The sequence below is a fragment of the Rhinolophus ferrumequinum genome, chromosome 23 (assembly GCF_004115265.2).
Source record: "Rhinolophus ferrumequinum isolate MPI-CBG mRhiFer1 chromosome 23, mRhiFer1_v1.p, whole genome shotgun sequence".
NCBI classification, from domain to species: Eukaryota; Metazoa; Chordata; class Mammalia; order Chiroptera; family Rhinolophidae; genus Rhinolophus; species Rhinolophus ferrumequinum.
The window spans coordinates 2919990-2936482 of record NC_046306.1 but is presented as its reverse complement, the minus strand read 5'-3'; the positions used below and the strand labels follow the sequence as shown (position 1 = coordinate 2936482).

The 16493-nt window shown below is 53.5% G+C and overlaps 1 protein-coding gene across 2 annotated transcripts in view; it reads left to right on the top strand.

Moving 5' to 3' along the window:
- The first annotated feature begins 2835 nt into the window (after window positions 1-2835).
- PHACTR3 (phosphatase and actin regulator 3) overlaps window positions 2836-16493 on the top strand; it is a 166363-nt gene continuing 152705 nt past the window's right edge. For both annotated transcript variants that reach the window (XM_033094695.1, XM_033094696.1), the window contains exon 1: window positions 2836-2954. In XM_033094695.1, the coding sequence (XP_032950586.1) occupies window positions 2846-2954 (109 nt within the window). In that variant the 5' untranslated portion in view covers window positions 2836-2845. The remainder of the gene's footprint in view (window positions 2955-16493) is intronic.

The window sequence follows — 16493 nt, the reverse complement described above, 5'->3', positions numbered from 1 at the left end:
GAGGGCATAGGGCCAGCACGCAGCCACAGGAGGTGCCCCAGAAACGGCCACCATCTCTGTCTGTGTATGTATTTGCTGTTAGAATCAAGAAGGTTTGGGGCTGTTTAGAGTGATTCACAAAATTCAGAAGACACGTGAGTACAGGGGGTTCATGATGACTCAGAGAGATAAGGATGGTGCAAAGAGAGAGAAACACAGGATGGGGAGAGACACAGACTGCTCTTCAAGAAGTCACCTCCAGCTGGGTGACAGTGCTGGGCTCCTCGTCCCTTTGTCACCCAGGGACTGCCAGGGGGACGGAGTGCCAGTTCCTCCAGCGTCAGCCTCACTGGGAGATTTGGAGGGAAATTTCATGTGTGTGGAGAGAATGCAAAAGTCTCATGGATTTTTATGATAAAACAAAAGACTTAAAAGAAATTAATCATTTTAGTCCCAGACCACTGCAGGGCATACTTTGATTTTCTTCTGACTTGGGTTTGGACATCAAAAGTCTCTGTCATTAACTTTCTAGAGGGAAAACAGATTACCTATGGGACTGCCAGGAAAGGAACACATGTGCTCCCGCGCGCACACACACACACACACACACACACACACACACGATTGCTCAGTGTGCCTTCTCCAGATTTCATCTTTTTTTCATCATCCCAGCCACTCTGAGTCACTTTGTGGTGCCTTTTTCAAAAAGAGAGATTGCTTTTTTTTCCTTCAATAATTTATTGAGGTGAAATTCACATTTCTGAAGTTAGCAATTCAGTGGCATTTCTATCTAGTTCCCAAACAGATTCATTGCTCCAAGTAAAACCCCTCATCCTTGTGGTAACTTTTTAACCTTTATTTATTGAACGTCTACCATGAACCAACATCTGTGTGTGCCTCCATGGACCACCTTTCCTAAAGCAGTCATTGAAAACAGAGGGATGGACAGTGCTGATGGGTCAGACTGGGTCAGGAGCCCCCCCTGGCATTAGGGAGGGGCCACAGCTCCACCAGCATTGGGGAGGGAGCTGCTCAGAGGAAAATGGAACTTTTGTTACCAGCAACGGGTGACAGAACTTGCACAACAGGTGTTCCATGATGGTGGGCCTGGGAAGGCAGTGACCAGGGTCAATGCCTGTTCCCTAAAACTCCAGCCCAGTGGGTCACAGGGCAGACGTGTGGGCACATGACTGCACTGTGACATGGTGCTTGCCTAATGGAAAGTGTGCACAATACTGGGGCATAGACCAGGGAAAGCCAAATGAGTGGGGCGTAGAAGCAGGGAGGCTGAAGGACAGGCTTCAGAACAGAGGCACTGCCTAAACTGGGTCTGGAAGGATGCGAAGAGGTTCCCCACGACATGCCCACGGGGCTGGGCAGAGAGCAAAGGCACAGAGACATGACTGGGGTTTGAGTCCCCACTGTTCCCCTTCCTGATTTCCTAGGGCAAGTTACTTCATCTGAGTCGCAGTTTCCTCCTTTAAAAAGTGGGGGACGATCATAGTGCCTCCCATGAGAGCTGATGGAGGCGGAAATAAGATGAAGCTGAGATGAAGCAATGCACGTGACAAAGTCCCTGCTCTCCCCCAGCCCGTATTTTCTCATCGGTGAAGTGGGGATAATTGCACCCAGCTCATCTTGTCAGCAAGATTACAGGAAGCTGCGCTTAGCACAGTGCCACCTAGTGTTAGCCATTAGCAATTGTTGGTACTATTGGTGCAAAGTTCCGAAGATGAGGTCTGGCGGGAGATGCTGGAAGCAGGGGGGCTGTACCCCGGGGAGGAGGCAGGTGGGTAGGAAGCCCGTCTACATCCAAGTGCCAGCACTGCACGCAGCCGCCATGTGGCTGTGGACAATTCCCTCCTTTTTGTCACCTCTGCGTCTTCATCTGTAAATGGACAAGGTGATCACACCTGCTGGTGGAGTTGCTGGGATGTGAACTGGAGGACCACTGGGACCGGGAGCAGAGCTGCCTCTGAGAAGCTCTCACAGATGGGGGGAGGGTGCTGACCCTTTGGGGCTCTGTGCCCCGGTCAGTGTGATGGTTACCGGGACCTCGCTGATGACCTTGATGCCGGCTGAGCCCTTCTCAGGCCAGAGATCCTGCCTCAAGGTCAGCAGAGGCTGCCGGGCCCTCCCCAGACTGAAGACCCACCAGGCGCTGTGGGCGGAGGGAGCACCCTCCGTGGACTTGGGGGTGGGGCTGGCACAGACCTACTTCTTGAGCTGCTTGGTGGCTACCAGTGTCCCGCATGCAGTGCTCAGGAAGCTGAATATTTCTGTTTTATTTTTAAAGAAGGTAAAAATATATATCACTGGTTTATGAGAATGCAGCAATGGTTCCTGAACCGTAAAGGCAGCCAAGGAGGCTCCCGCGCCAGGACAGCAGGCCCCGCGCAGTTCCAGGCTCACTGTCAACTCCTGTCACCGTCCCCAAGCCCATTTTACACCCGAGAACACTGAGGCTCAGCGAGGTCAAGCGCCTCGCCCAGAGTCCCACAATGGCTCTAACTCGTCAGTCTCTTTACAGCGTAATTACCCCGAGGCTTCCCTCTGGCCCCGCTGTCGCTTTAACGTTTCAGGGCGCCCCTTACACTGAAGTCCCGCATGCGGGGCTGCGGGGCTGCGGCGCCGGGCCGGGTCCAGGGAAGATCAAGGTCACAGCGGCGTCCCTTGGCGCCCCCGCCCTGCGGAGGGGCCGGCCTCGCGTGGCGGCCCCGCCCCCGCCCCCGCCCCGCCCCTCCCGGCCCGCGCCGCCCGCAGCCCCGGGCCCCACGCCCCCGCCTCTCCAGCGCCTCCGCAGCCCCAGGCTCTGCGCGGCGCAGGGCGGCCCGGCACACGCAGCCCTGAGCGGCCCTCCGGCGGGATGCGCGGCCGGAGCGGGGGGCGCGCCCTCTGGCCCGCGCCGGTGCGCTCGCTGCTGCGCGCCTTCGGGGCCCGGGACGCTGCGGCCTCCGCCCGAGGCCCTTCGCAAGGTAAGCGATGCCTCGGGGAGGGGGCGCGGGGCTGGAGATAGCCCCGCCAGGAGACCTGCCCTTGGCCGCTGCAAGGTGGCCAGGATGCTCGCTGGGCCCTCAGCACAGAGGTGGGCGCATTCTGGCGCGGGCTGTCCCTGCAGCCAAGGCGGGCGACTCTGGTCCCAAACAAGGGCAGTGCGCGCGGTGGTCCGGAGCGCTGGCCTTGGGGTCGGCGTCCGGGGTCTGAAACCTTCCCTGCTCGCTGTCTGAACAGAGCGCATAGCACTTGCTTTGCTGTGCCTCAGTTTCCACATTCGTAAGATGGGGGCGATCCGATATTGAGTGGTGGGGCAATAGTTGGAATCACATAAGCAGCGCTCGCCACCCAGTGAGAGTTCCACGCGTGTTCCCTAGAGCGGGTCCCCACCTGTGCTGGGTAGGAGTGGCCAGGGCCCCTGCAGGCTGACACCTGGTCCTGGAGCAGGTCCAGCTGCAGTTAAAGGAACAGGATCTCAGGAGAGAGATGGAGGAAGCTGGAAAGTGGTAAGGGCCCCCCTCTGGCCCAGGGAAGGGGAGCTGCAGAGGGAGGGGGCTTGGGTCTCCTGGAGAGGAGGCCAGGGGGTGGCCCTGCACAGTGGCTCTCGTGTACAGTTGGTGACCTGCAGGCTGAACGCTGGAGGGGGAGGACAGGCCCTTGTTTCTAGACTAGCCCCTTGGTAAGACTCCTGGGTGGGGCCCCCAAAGCTGTTTGTATTGTGCCCCTTGGGGCACATTGTGCCTCCCCCTTGGGGGCACATTACAAACAGCTTTGGGGGCCCCACCCAGGCCTGCTCCTCAGCCTCCTGGAATCTGTATTTTTAACTAATCCCCCCAAATGATTCTGGGATCAAGCCAGTCTGGAAGCTCTGGTTTAGAAAGTCGGTGGTTCTTACCTGTGGCTCTCAATAGGGGTGATTCTGTGTGTCCCCACAGTTTTGGTTGTTACCCCCCCCTTACTACTGTCATCTAATGGGAGGAGCCAGGGGCACTGCTGAACATCCTGTGATGTTCGGGACAGCCCCCACCCCAAAAAATAAAGGATTTCGTCTATAGTGTCAGGAGCACAGTGTCAGGGGAACTGAGATACATGGAGTGGCGGGGTTGAGAATGGAAGGACCCTGTTGGGACAAGCAGGTGTCATTGAGAGCCCGCTAGGTGCCAAGATCTGGGCGGCGCCCCAAGGGTGAGAAGCTCATGGTGAGTGGAGCATCTGGGGCTCAGCACAGTGTGGGGGGCCCTTCTGTTGTCCCCACAAAGCATGAGACCTTGTGCTGAGCTCTGGGGTACGGTGGTGACCAAGAAGGAGATTCCACGTCCCCCAGGAGGAAGCTTGCTCGCCCGTGCCCGCACAGAGTGGGTGCCCAGGAGTCCCAGCTTTCCCCCGACCCCTGGCAGTGCCTGGGTACTGAGTTTCCCGCGAGGTGCTGGATTGGGCTGGGTTCTGAGAAAGGACATTTCCCAAGCTGCCCTTCAGCAGCTCAGTGGAGCTTTCAGAGCCATCGCAAGTGGGTGACCTGCCCGTGAACATCATGCAACTCCTGTTCCACACACTCGTTTCATTGCTGGGTGTTTTTAAAATGCTTCTGTGGCTGCTCTCTAGGCCACAGAGGATGGCTAGGCACCGCTAACCCACTTTTGCAGAGGAGAAAGCCGAGCATTTAGGCACTGGGTCAGCAGGTGCTTAGTAACCGCTGGAAATGGAGCAGGCGCTGCCCTGGATGCCAGGGGATGCTGTCCAGACAAGGGGTCAGCGTCCTGCCCTCGGGGAGCCTTGATTCTAGCGAGGGGAGGACGACGGGGGACATGGAAGCCAATAAAACAAAACGAAACAACACGATAATCTCTGCAGAGACATGTTGGGAAAACGATAAGGATGGCCAGGCAGTGATTAAGGAGGGAGCTGTATTAGCTGGGGTGGCCAGCGCAGGCTCTGCTGAGAGGGGTATTTAGCTGTAGACGTGAATGGGGAGAAGCAGGGAGCCACGTAAGGATGGGGGTGACAGCATTCCCAGCAGCAAGGAGCAGTGGCTGCGGCCCTGACACGGGAGTTGGCTTGGTGGAATTGGGGAACAGAACTGGGCCATGAGGCCGGGGATATGTGAGCAAGGGAAGAGGCTGAAGCCGCCCTTGGAGAGGTGGGCGGGCTCTGGGCAGGGCTGCAGGGGGGGCCCGGGGGGTTTCATGGTGCAGGCCCAGACCATGGGCAGATTTTACGCTGAGGAATTGCCTGGTTGCGTATGTGTGCGAGACATCTTTCCAGCTGGCCCTGTGGCAGCAGGCTCTCAGGAGGGAGGGGAGATGCCTGCTGCTTGTGTGGGGGACAGAGATGGGAAGGTGGAAAGCTCGGAGACATGTAGGTGGCAGAGCTGAGAGGATCTGCTGATACCTTGGGGGTCTGAGAGCCAGGATGTGCCGTAGGTTTTGTGTCTATGTACCTGGAGGTACCATTTTCGGAGCTGTTGAAAGCTTGGTAGTGAGGGGGACGGTTGATGGGGGCATGCGGACCGGTGGAGGGAGGAAGCCATGCCTGTTTGGAGAGGCCTGTTGACATCCCGAGGCGGTGAGGGTGGGCCGTTGCATGTCTGAGTCGAGCTTGGCGCAATGGTCAGCCGGGAGCCTCCAATCTGAGGTCCATCAGGATGGGGCTGGCGTCTAAAGGAGGTCCCTGGAGGGGGCTGAGGCAGAGTGGGGTTGGGTTTCCGGGTCTGGGTTGTGTTTCAGGGTGGTGTCAGACAGGACCCCAGTCCATACACCAAATTTTGGTTGGGAGCAAGGCTGCAGGGACCCAGGGTAGAGCCCGGTTGTGTTTCCAGAGCTCTGGGCATTCTGGCGGCCAGACCTTGGGAAGCTTCCCTGGTCTGTCTCCGTCTGTGCCCAGGGTTTGTCCAGCTGCCACCTGACGCTCGGCTCCCTTGACTGGAGTGCCATATCCCAGAGCTCGCTTTGGCCAGTCATGATTCCCAACCTTAGAGAGTGATGAGCTATTTCTATGGCAGGAGCTGCCTTAAATTAGGCACAAATTAGCCAGTCATTCTTCTAGACTCCGACGTCTGAGTCGTACTAGGATATTTCTGCACCAAATGAGTTTTGGATTTTTTTCTAATTTTTTTTTTGAAGGGAAAGGCGTGATGGATGATGTCATGACGCGTCTCAGCGGATGCTCATTAAAAGTTGTGGCTTTAGGGGCTGCGAGTGGCAGTTGGAAACGTGATGTCTGTGTCCTTGGCTCAGCTCAGGGCTGAGCCGGGCTCCCTGAGGCAGTGACCCTGAAGACCAGCTCTGGGTCTGAGCTGCCCAGTTCTTCTGAAATCGTAATGACAACCGGCTAGACTTAGCAGGTTTTTCTGGTAGCAAGTGAGTAGAACCTTCAGAAGCAAAGGGAGCATTTGTCAGCCCAGAAAACTGGATGTCCAAACTGGGGGGCCTCGGTGGCTCCAGCTAGTGTCCCCTGTCTTTCCCGGGCTCAGCAGGTCACATTGCCGGTCCTTGAACCCATCACTGTGGGCTGGGAATGGGGGAGCTGGACGGCTGAGGCCCGACTCACAGACCAGCTAGGCCTGAGACCCCCAGGAAGAAAACCAGGGGAATGCCGGCCGCAGAAGGAGAGTGGGTACCAGCCATTGCAAACACCAGCACATTTCCAGCTGTGTCCCCGCAATGTGGGGACCCTTACCTGTGCTCACCTGACCTGAAAAACCCACTGTGGGTCTGAAGTCATCTGCTGGCCTCAGGTTTCTCTCCCGACAAGTGTGTGCTTGGAGGCGAGAAGCTGAAGGAGTGACGTAGCAGACCCTGCGAGGGGCATTCTGAAGATCTCAACGCCCCCCTCCCGTCACCTGCCCAGGTGCCCGGGGCATTTTTCTGGCCACTTGTCCCTCATCCGTGTGTATGTGCCACCCATGATCTTAAAGACTGTTGTCTGCTGGTGCACATGGCGGATAGCTAAGGTGCTTGCTCTGTTTTTGTTTTAAGGAAAACAAGTGATTCTCAGGCTTGAGACCAGGTCTGACCTGTAGCTGGCACTCCATAAATATGTGTCAGCATAATGCGTTCTACTCAGGCAACAGGTTTCTTGGGGGTGGGGGGTGATGTTGGGGAATATAATCACACTAAGTGTGGCCTGAATACCTGCCCCAAATGAGAAGTGAAAACACTGCAAATACGGCTAAAATCTGCCGGGACACCCACTCCTTCCTCCTCCCCAGAGGGACCCCTACTACCATGTACCGCTTTTCCCACCAGACTGTCTTGACATGGGCACGAGGGTCTCAGAGAGAAATGTGCAGGATCATTTCCTGTAAGCATTTGACAAAAAGACATCTGGAAACAGCACATCTCGTTCTGAAACTTACTGTTTTTAGTCAGCAACGTGTCTTGGACATTCATCTGGGTTAATAGATCCTTTCTAATTGCTGTAAAATGTTCCACTCTTGTTTTAACCTTTGGCCGATGGCCATGAAGGTCACTGTCAGACCTAGACCCGCTGCATGAGGGGCAGCACCCGTGTGAACATCTCATATACCCGCCTCTTGGTGCATTTGCACACGGGGTTCTCAGTGGGGCCTGGTCCGAGAAGAGGGATTCCTGGGGCGCCGGATGAGCACGTTGTAAATTTTATTTGATCCGGCAAAGTCGTTTCCCAAAGTGGCTGTGCCACTCCCAACTGCAGTGTCTGAGGTGCCCCTTTCTCCAGGTGTCTTGGAATGTTCAGATTCTTAAATTTTGCCAATCCTGCTGGAAAAAAAAGTAGAACTTCCTAGGATTAATTTGCATTCCACTGATTGCTTGGAGAGGGTTTTTTTCTTATGTTAATTGACCGTTTGGATTTCACTTGCTGTGAGTTGCCTGTCTTTTATTTCGCCCATCTTTGTATCTGGTTGTTAATCTTTTTCTAATTGGTTTGTAAGAGCTATGTATGTGTTCTGGACTCTAATTCTCTGTTTTTGCCGTCTGTGGCTTGTCTTTTAACTTGGTTTATAGTGTCTTTGGTTGACTAGAAGTCGCTACATATATGTATGTGTATATATATATATATCTGACATGTAACATTATGTTAGTTTCAGGTATACAATGTAATGATTAGATATGTGTGTATATTGCAAATGATGACCACAGGAAGTCTAGTTAACATCCATCACCACAAATTGTTACAAATTGTTTTTCTTGTGATGAGAACTTTTAAGATCTACTGTCTTAGAAACTTTCAAATATACAGTACTGTCACCATGCTGTACATTACATCCCCAAGTGTTTAGTTTTGATGTGGTAACATTTATCAAGCTTTTACTTTATGTCTTTTGGTGTCTTCTGTAAGAAATCTTTTCGGCTTCAAGTTCACAGTGAAAACCTTGTCCCAGTTTGCCCGGGATGGTCTGATGTTAGCCTTGAAAGACCCGTTTCCTGAGAACCCCTGAGTCCCACCCGGGCAAACCAGATAGTAAACCAGGTAATAAACATCTATCCATGTTTACTTTCAGTGAGTGTATAGCTCTTTTCTTTACATTTCCTTTCTAATCCACTGTAATTTACTTTCATGGACAGCATGAGATGGGATACGGATTTTTAACGGGGATTCCGGTGTATGGTTTATGCGGAACACCTGCTTTCCTTCTGGGGTCTGGTATCTGGGTATGTACCAGGCAGAGGGTATCCATGGGACCAGCTCCCAGGGCAAACCCCGGGCGCTGAGTGTCCAACAAGCTTGCCTGAGAGACGACATGCCACATGTGTCGGGACAACTGGTTGCTGGAGTTAAGTGAGTCCTGTGTGCCTGCACTGGGAGAGGATTCTGGAAGCTTGGCCTGGTTTCCCCTGGACGTCACCCCATGCACCTTTTTTTCAGTGCCAGTTGTGCTCTGTGTCCCTTCGCTGTCATAAATCATAGCTATGAGTGCAACTGTGTCTGAGTCCTGGGAGTTATCTTAGTGAATCCCCAAACCTGGGGGTGGTCTTGGGGACCCCGGCACAATAGTCATCTGTTTACTCTCTTGTTAGTGACCCGACCTCCCCACCGAATGCAGACCCTGTGCCGTGGTGACATGCTCCTTTTTGTGTGTGTAGTATGTCAACCAGTGCCTGGCACGTAGTAGGTGCTTTGTAAATCCTGCAGCCTTACTAAGAGCATGAGCCCTTCCCTCCCTCCCTGTGGAGACAGCAGAGCCATTCTCCAGGCTCATAGGAGTTCCTTCCTTCAGGCCATGTCTGTTCTAACATAGAGTCTCTGGCTTCTCCCTAAAGGAGAACCGTTCAGCAGAAGAAACCCCAAATTCAGCAGCATTTTCCCTCTCAAATTGCAGAATTGCACATGTGCATCTCTTTGAGAGGCTCCCATGTTCTCTTGTACATCACATTTTTAGAATATCTTGAATTATTTATGCCCCATTTCTACAAGCGCCACTTGAAATGGGTGTGGGTGGGCCTGCCTGGACCCTCCAATACCGCCCTGGACACAATAGGTGCCCTTGGCCGGCACCTTCATCTTAATCAAAGCATCTCACCTTTTCCCACTGTCCAGTCAGCCCCTGTCTGCTTCCTCCCTCCATCAGCGAGCTCCCCAGCAGGTGGGCACGTATCCTGCTGCCCACAGGATGTGCATGACGAGTGTGGATGGTAGGTACCCTGGGAGTAGGAACTCAAAGAGACTTGGCATTAGATGCGGTTTCTAATACAAGTTAGGGAAATTGTGAGTGTCCAGCGCAGCTCCATGAACCGAACGTTTTCCCTTGTCTGTGGCCAACTCTCTTTAATGACTGCCGTGTACACACACTCAGTAATGAGCGTGTCACTCCAGTGGAGGCTGGCTGCAAATTTCAATTTCAATTTTTATTTGAATGGCTTTGCTATCTGTGTTTTTTCCTATAATCCCCCCAAATCATGGTAAATTAGCTCCCTTTTTTCCCCCTCATGGTTAAACATTTAGATAATAAACAAGAAGAGGTATTCCTCTCACTTACAGATTAGAGTGATTTCCAACTTGGGGAATTATGATCACAGGTGAAAGTGCAAAATATCTTTTAATTGTCATTTATGCTGGGTTTGCGTGGGAGTCCTCACAGCGTGGGACCTGAGAGGGGCTGTGGAGATCCTTGGCAGGGACAGTGGTAGTCACACTCCAGCGCTGGACACAGGCGCACCCTGTCCTCGGGTCAGCTCGTACTTCTGCATGGCTGTGTACGCAGTGTGACCACATGCACAGCAGAGGGCCGAGGCTTAGAGGCTGGAGTGACTGGCCCGAGGCCACACAGCGGGGGGAGCTGCCTTTGAACCTGAACAGTCTATTTTGGCATGCTCTGAATTCTTGGCCGCTTTGCTCTCCTGCCTCTCATAAACCTTAATGACACTCCCTGCCATTTGTTCTGGAAGGCAGTACTCATTCTTAGTGCCTAATTTGGGGACCTAATGAATACCCCAACTTTGGCCACACCTTGGAGATGCCTGCCTTGGAAACAAGGAGGCTGGTGGTAGGAAAGAGCCCTGTGCCAAATGCAGGACCCTGTGTGTCTGCAGGTGGCATGCCATGTGTCCCTCAGGCGGGAAGCTGTGTGTCCTGCAGGTGGCATGCCATGTGTCCCACAGGCGGGAAGCTGTGTGTCCTGCAGGTGGCATGCCATGTGTCCCGCAGGCGGGAAGCTGTGTGTCCTGCAGGTGGCATGCCATGTGTCCCTCAGGCGGGACGCCTTTCTACCTGTCCTCCTACGTGGTTTGTTCCTTTTATTCGAGTCTTGGGTTGACCTTGGATGTGAGCGCATCCATCTTCCTAGGATGGTCCATGCAGGGTGGGGAGGGGTGCAGGGGGGTGCAGAGGCGGGAGAAGGACGCTTGGAGTTGGGCAGATGGCCGGGTCCTGGCTCCCTGCGTGACCTTGTGTGTGTTCTCCAGTGTCCACCCCTGGGGCCTCGGTGTCCCCTGGTCTCACCAGGGGAAACCAGCCCTGGTCTCCTGCATGGGGTCTCTCATCCGCCCCTCCTCTCTGCCCCATCTCTCTCTTCCTCTTCTACCTCCCCTCTGCTGTGAGGGGCTCCCATGATGCCACTAGACCATCGATCATCCAAGATAATATCCCTGCCTTCCGCCAGCTGATAATAGCCTGATTCCATCTACGGAAGCCTTCGCAGCGGTGCCCGGAGCGGCATCTGATTGAGTGATGGGCTGGGGTGCGGGGATGTGAATTCTGCCCGCCCCACTGTGGGTCCGTGGGTTACCCCAGGGTCTGCCCACAGCGCGCCGCTCGGTGCACATGGTGTGACGCCACTGTGATAAGACCCCATTGCATCAGCTTCCCGAGTTTGTGGGGCGGTGGGGCTGGAGCCAGCCAAGTCCTGCTTGGAGGAATCCCGACGTGAAAGCAGAAGCCCCCCTCCAACTGACAGAGCACAGGAGTCAGCGGGTAACTCTCCGAATTGTAACAGTAATCGTGCGCAGGGATTTTTCCTTTATTGCAGTTTGGCTGCAGGTATCTTTATATGTAAGGAGATGCTGAGCACACCGACCGTGTGTCTTGGTTCCGTCCACTGCTCTGCCTCGCCACGTCCCCACCCTAGGCCGGGCCGCTTCCACCTTCTCCCTGTCTCATGCAGCACCCTGCCCACCTCGCTTGCCTCCCGGCCTCTACTTGCTTACCTCCGCTCTATTGTCCTCCCAGTGGCCCCAGAACCTATTGAGAGAGAGGGTAAACCTGCTGTCTTTTTTCTCCTACCTGGAGATCCTCCTGGGGTTTCCATCCCTCCTAGGATAAATCCATCCTCCACCCCCTGGTTCACAAGGCCCTTGAGGTACTGGGGCCTGCCCCCCGCCCTCCCTGTGTGCCATCTGCCCCAGTGCTCCAGCCACCCAGCCCTGTGTCAGCCCCTCCACCTGTCCAGTGCTTCCTCACCCCAGGGCCTTTGTATGTGCTGTCGTCTTCTCCCCCTGCACCGTGCCTGGCGCATGCTCGGTGCTCAGTGAACACTCGAATAAATGGGCAAATGGATCAGTGAGTGAGCGCGTCAGTCAATCAACCCCCAGACAGGGCCTCATGTTCTCTAGGATGTTTCTCTTGGATCAAGCCTGGGGGCCCCCAGGTGTGGTCTGCTGGATCCTTGTGGTCCTCAGACCTATGCCCGAAGGATGGAGGATCAGCTTCTCATCTTTGCGGTGGGTTCTGGTGGGAACCGGCACCAACCCCACCCTGGATTTCTGCATCTCCACTCCCTCTTCACAGCCCCCTGGGGCCCATTTCTCTAAAACCCTGGGGCTCTGTTCTATATTACAGCATGGGTGGACACATACATCACCCAGGTGGCCCTTGAAGAGAAGCGGGAGGGTCAGCAGTCCCAAACACTGCAGCGTGAAATGCCAGGAGCAATCTCTGGTGCACCCCAAGTCGCTGGACTGAAGTGGCGTCTTGTTGACACAGGCTTGAATGTTATCCCCCGCAGGTGGTGGACACCCCGGCACGGTTAGAACAGACAGAGTGGGGACTGGTGCAGGCGCCAGAATCGGATTGCCTAAATCACTGCTGCTCCCAAATCCGAAACCCCAGTGGACGCACCAGCTTTAAAGTGCACAGTGGATTTAATGAGTGCTAGGCCCTGAAAGGGATCACAGCCTCTGTGAAAATACGGGCGCATCCGTCATTATTTATAGGTTTGTGCAAGTGGGACCTTGGAATTATCGCTCCGGCCCTGGGACTTATGATGTATTTTTAAAGTACTACCTATAAACCTAGCGTTATGGATTTTCTGTAATTTATAGATCAGACGCGGTGCTGTGTTTGAACTGTTACGCTGTAAAATACGTAGCCTGCTGTTTCTGCGATGGGGTGTCGGTGACATAAATCCAGGCTCTCTGGTGAGTCAATGAGCCCAGCTCTGCAGTCTCCCCTGGGAAAAAAAGCCTCTTTAGAATATAAATCTAATAAACATATTAAAATGTACACCTGGAATTGGAGAAAGTGTTTGGGTGACAAAAACCATATTCAACCGTGAATTATCTTCTAAAAGTGAAAGAGTAAAATGGCCTGGCGGTCGGGCTACGAGCATAATTGTCGGGGTACGGTTTGCCTTTTTATTCAGTTTTAACATTCCAATCATGTAAGTGTTTCACGATCTCCTTCTCCTGGCAAAAACGAGAGCATTGCTGGTGGGAACTTGGAGGACCCCCTACTGTCGATCTTCAGCCCTTGTCCCTTCTCCTGGGACACCCACTCCATCAGTCGAAGACAGAGCTGCCCAGATGCCATCTGAACACTTTCCTAGGAACACGGGCCTGGGGAAGGAGCATGTACGTGGCTGTGTCTGTATGAGTGATTTGGTATGATTATGTTATGCTGACATGCACCCACTCACCCAGGGAGTAGTACAGTTCCAATGGTGTTAGAATACGTAGATTTATTTCACTTAGAAAGTCACTGTGTAATATCCCCTAGTGTGGAAGGTCTATTGGTCAGCCATGTAGAGTCCAGCGACGTTACGTTGTTTCCCCTTTTCTTGTATCTGCCTTGTTCAGACCTTCCTGTGTACTTGGGCTTCTGTAGACTAGATGACAAGCGATGTCTGTCCTGGGTCCCCAGAACAGGGCATTTTCTGTCCTGGCAGAGGCAGCCAGCTGTTCCCCATAGCACGCAGGACAGGCCCGGGGAGAGTCAGGGTTCAGTAGGTGTCTATTCAAGCACACGGCTTCTTCTTCGTAAACTATAGGTAAGCTGGAGTTGCAGATAGAGATTTTGGGTGGCAGAGAGGCCCCAGGGAGGGGCTGGCAGGCACAATGGAAAGAATGTAGCCGTCCTTTCCTTCAGTGAGGAAAGGACTTGTGAGAGGGGGAAGCTCCCGTGAATCACATACCTTCTCGGAGCCTCAACGTCGTTCTTCCTGAAGAGAGGATAATGAGTCCAGCTCCCCAGGATTGTTAGTCCATACATGGCCGGCCCCTGGGAAGTTGTGTGGCTGCAGACCTGCTGTCATCCTGCCCCACTGCCGTCTCCTCCTCCCCTGTTGTTGTCATTGAGTGAGTGACTTTTAGGGGATCCAGAAAAGCATGAGGTCCCTGGCTGTGCCACTTAGGAATATAATAGTACCTGCCTTATTTGGTTATGTTTAGCATTAGCCACGTTAATAGTGATACAGTTCTTACAACGATGTCTGATGCGTAGTAAGACCTACGTGTTAAGTAAATGAAAACCCAGCCAACAGAGGCTTAAGCCATAGGATGTTTGCTCCCTTTCCAGGAGATCTGGAGGGAGGCAGGCCTAAGGTCTCTGTCCTCACTTGTTGACATTCCAAACTTACGAGCGTCGGGGCAAGGTCCCAGTGTAGCTGCTACATAGCTCCAGACCCCGCAGGGCACCAAGGCAGGAAGCAGACAGGCAGGTGACCGCATTGGGCGCAGTTTCTCCTGTGACCAGCAGAGGGCGCGGCTCCCCTCCTTATCACCCGGCTCTGTAGGGAGCTGCTTTGTCTTCGTCCTTCTCTTTCTTTTGACCTGGAATTCCCACACTAGGGTTTTGCCCACTTGTCCCACTCAGTTGATTCCCTCAGAGCTTGGACAGAGACGACGGTCTGAGTAGTTCTTTTTAAGCAATGGAGTTTGGTGGTTGAATTCTGTTTCTTTTGATGGATGAGGAGAAAAAACCCTTATAGCCTGTGGACTAAGGGGACGGAGGTGATGACCTCTGTCACGAAGGACGGGACCTTGTCTGGCTCTTTGCAGTTCTTTAAGGCAGCCACGTTGGGCTTTACTGGAGCTGCCTGGATTCAGGACATGGCTGTGGGCTTTCTGACCAAGGACCAGAAGGATGAGTCCTGGGAGGGCCTCTGATTGGGAGCCCTGGGCGGGACAGGACAGGTTTTAAGCGTGATATTTCTGGGCAGAGGTGAATGGGGAGGGGAGGAAAACGATCCTTCACATCTGGCGCTCAGCCTACATGCCTTGTTTTGTTTTTCTAAACAGCTTTATTGCAAAAATTTACATACCATGGAGCTCTCCTGTTTAAAGTATAACATTCAATAGTTTTTAGTGTATTTACAGAGTTGTGAAACCATCACTGTAATCTAATTTTACAACATTTAGAACATTTCTGTCGCTCCCCCGAAGACAGACCCTACTCATCAACAGTCACTCCCCATTTCCCCCACCCGACTCCCCACCCACAGGAACCACTGACCTGCCCTCTGGCTCTGTGGGCGTTTCACCAAACTGGAACCATGCTACACGTGGTCTCTTGTGACCGACTCCTTTCACTTGGGCCATCCACGTTGTGGCAGGTTTCAGGATTGTTTTCCTTTGAGGGCTGAATAATGTTGCACCGGATGGATGGATAGACCACATTTTACTTATTCATCGGTTGATGGACATTTGCGTTGTTTCTATTTGGGGGGCCATTAGGAAGCCTGCAGGTTCCTACAGGGTTTCCAGGGTGCACTTGCGGATCAAACCCACCTTTGCCAGGGAGCCTGTTGAGAAGGGACAGTTGGTGACATTCACAAAGACCTGTTGAGGACCCTGGAGGCTGGGACCCCATGCAGACAGCTGCCCTGGCACACCTTGTGGCCAGATCTTCCCTGCCCTGCAGGGGTCCTGGCCTGGGGGTGAATGACTTGGAAGGCGAAATTCACCAGGAAACTTGGTTTGCTATTGATGAGTAGACGTGGGGTCACTCATTTTTTTTTTAACCTTAAAACTATTACAGAATATTTCAAAGCCAGTGAAAATTATAATGACCAGCCCCATCCATACTTAGTGCCACCAGCTCGCGGTGCGTTGCTAAAGTGTGTATTGTAAGAAATACGCTCGGGTGTCACCCTTCTCGTCTGCCTCCTCACTGCCCACGAGCTCTGGAGCAAATGCTGCCTTGCCCTTTCTGAGCTTCTAAGCCCCATCTGCGCAGTTCTGGGGAAGCGGGTGAATGGGCCCTGCGGTGTAGACCATCTGAAGGGATCAGCCGTTGGGTTAGGTGGTGCACGGACAAGGCCACGAGGAACATGGGGTAGCAGTAAGGAAAACTTCTCCGTTTGGTGCCTGGGTGTCTGAATTTGTCTCCCACCCCAGCTCATCGCCATTTTCTCCAAAGTGGAAGTGCTTGGTGGACTCGGGTGGTTGGGACCCAGTCAGCACCATGGTCCTTCTCTTCCATGACAGGGAGGCTGCATTGCTGTCGCTGCCATGATGGTTTCCTTGAAAATACATTTAAGTGCAAAGATGTGGGAGGAGCTGATGGTATGGTTGGGGGTGGTTCTGAAACCTGCCCAAGGACCCACTTGGAGACTCCTAGGCGGGGGGACTCCTAGCTCTGCCACGTCCTGGCTTGTGACCTGGGCAGGTGCGCTCACCTGTCTGAGTTGCCCCCATCTCCAAGGTGGAGATGACAGTAGTTCGCACGTCCTAGGGCCTTGTGAGGAAGAAATGATGCCCTGAGCAAAGCACTCAGCTCAGAGCTGGGCGCGTCCCTATCCAGCAGTTTTATGTGGATAAAAAGTGTCTAGTAAAATGTCCTGTTAGTTTCCTCTTTGGTCCAGAGTATTAATTGCCAACTGTAGTGAAATG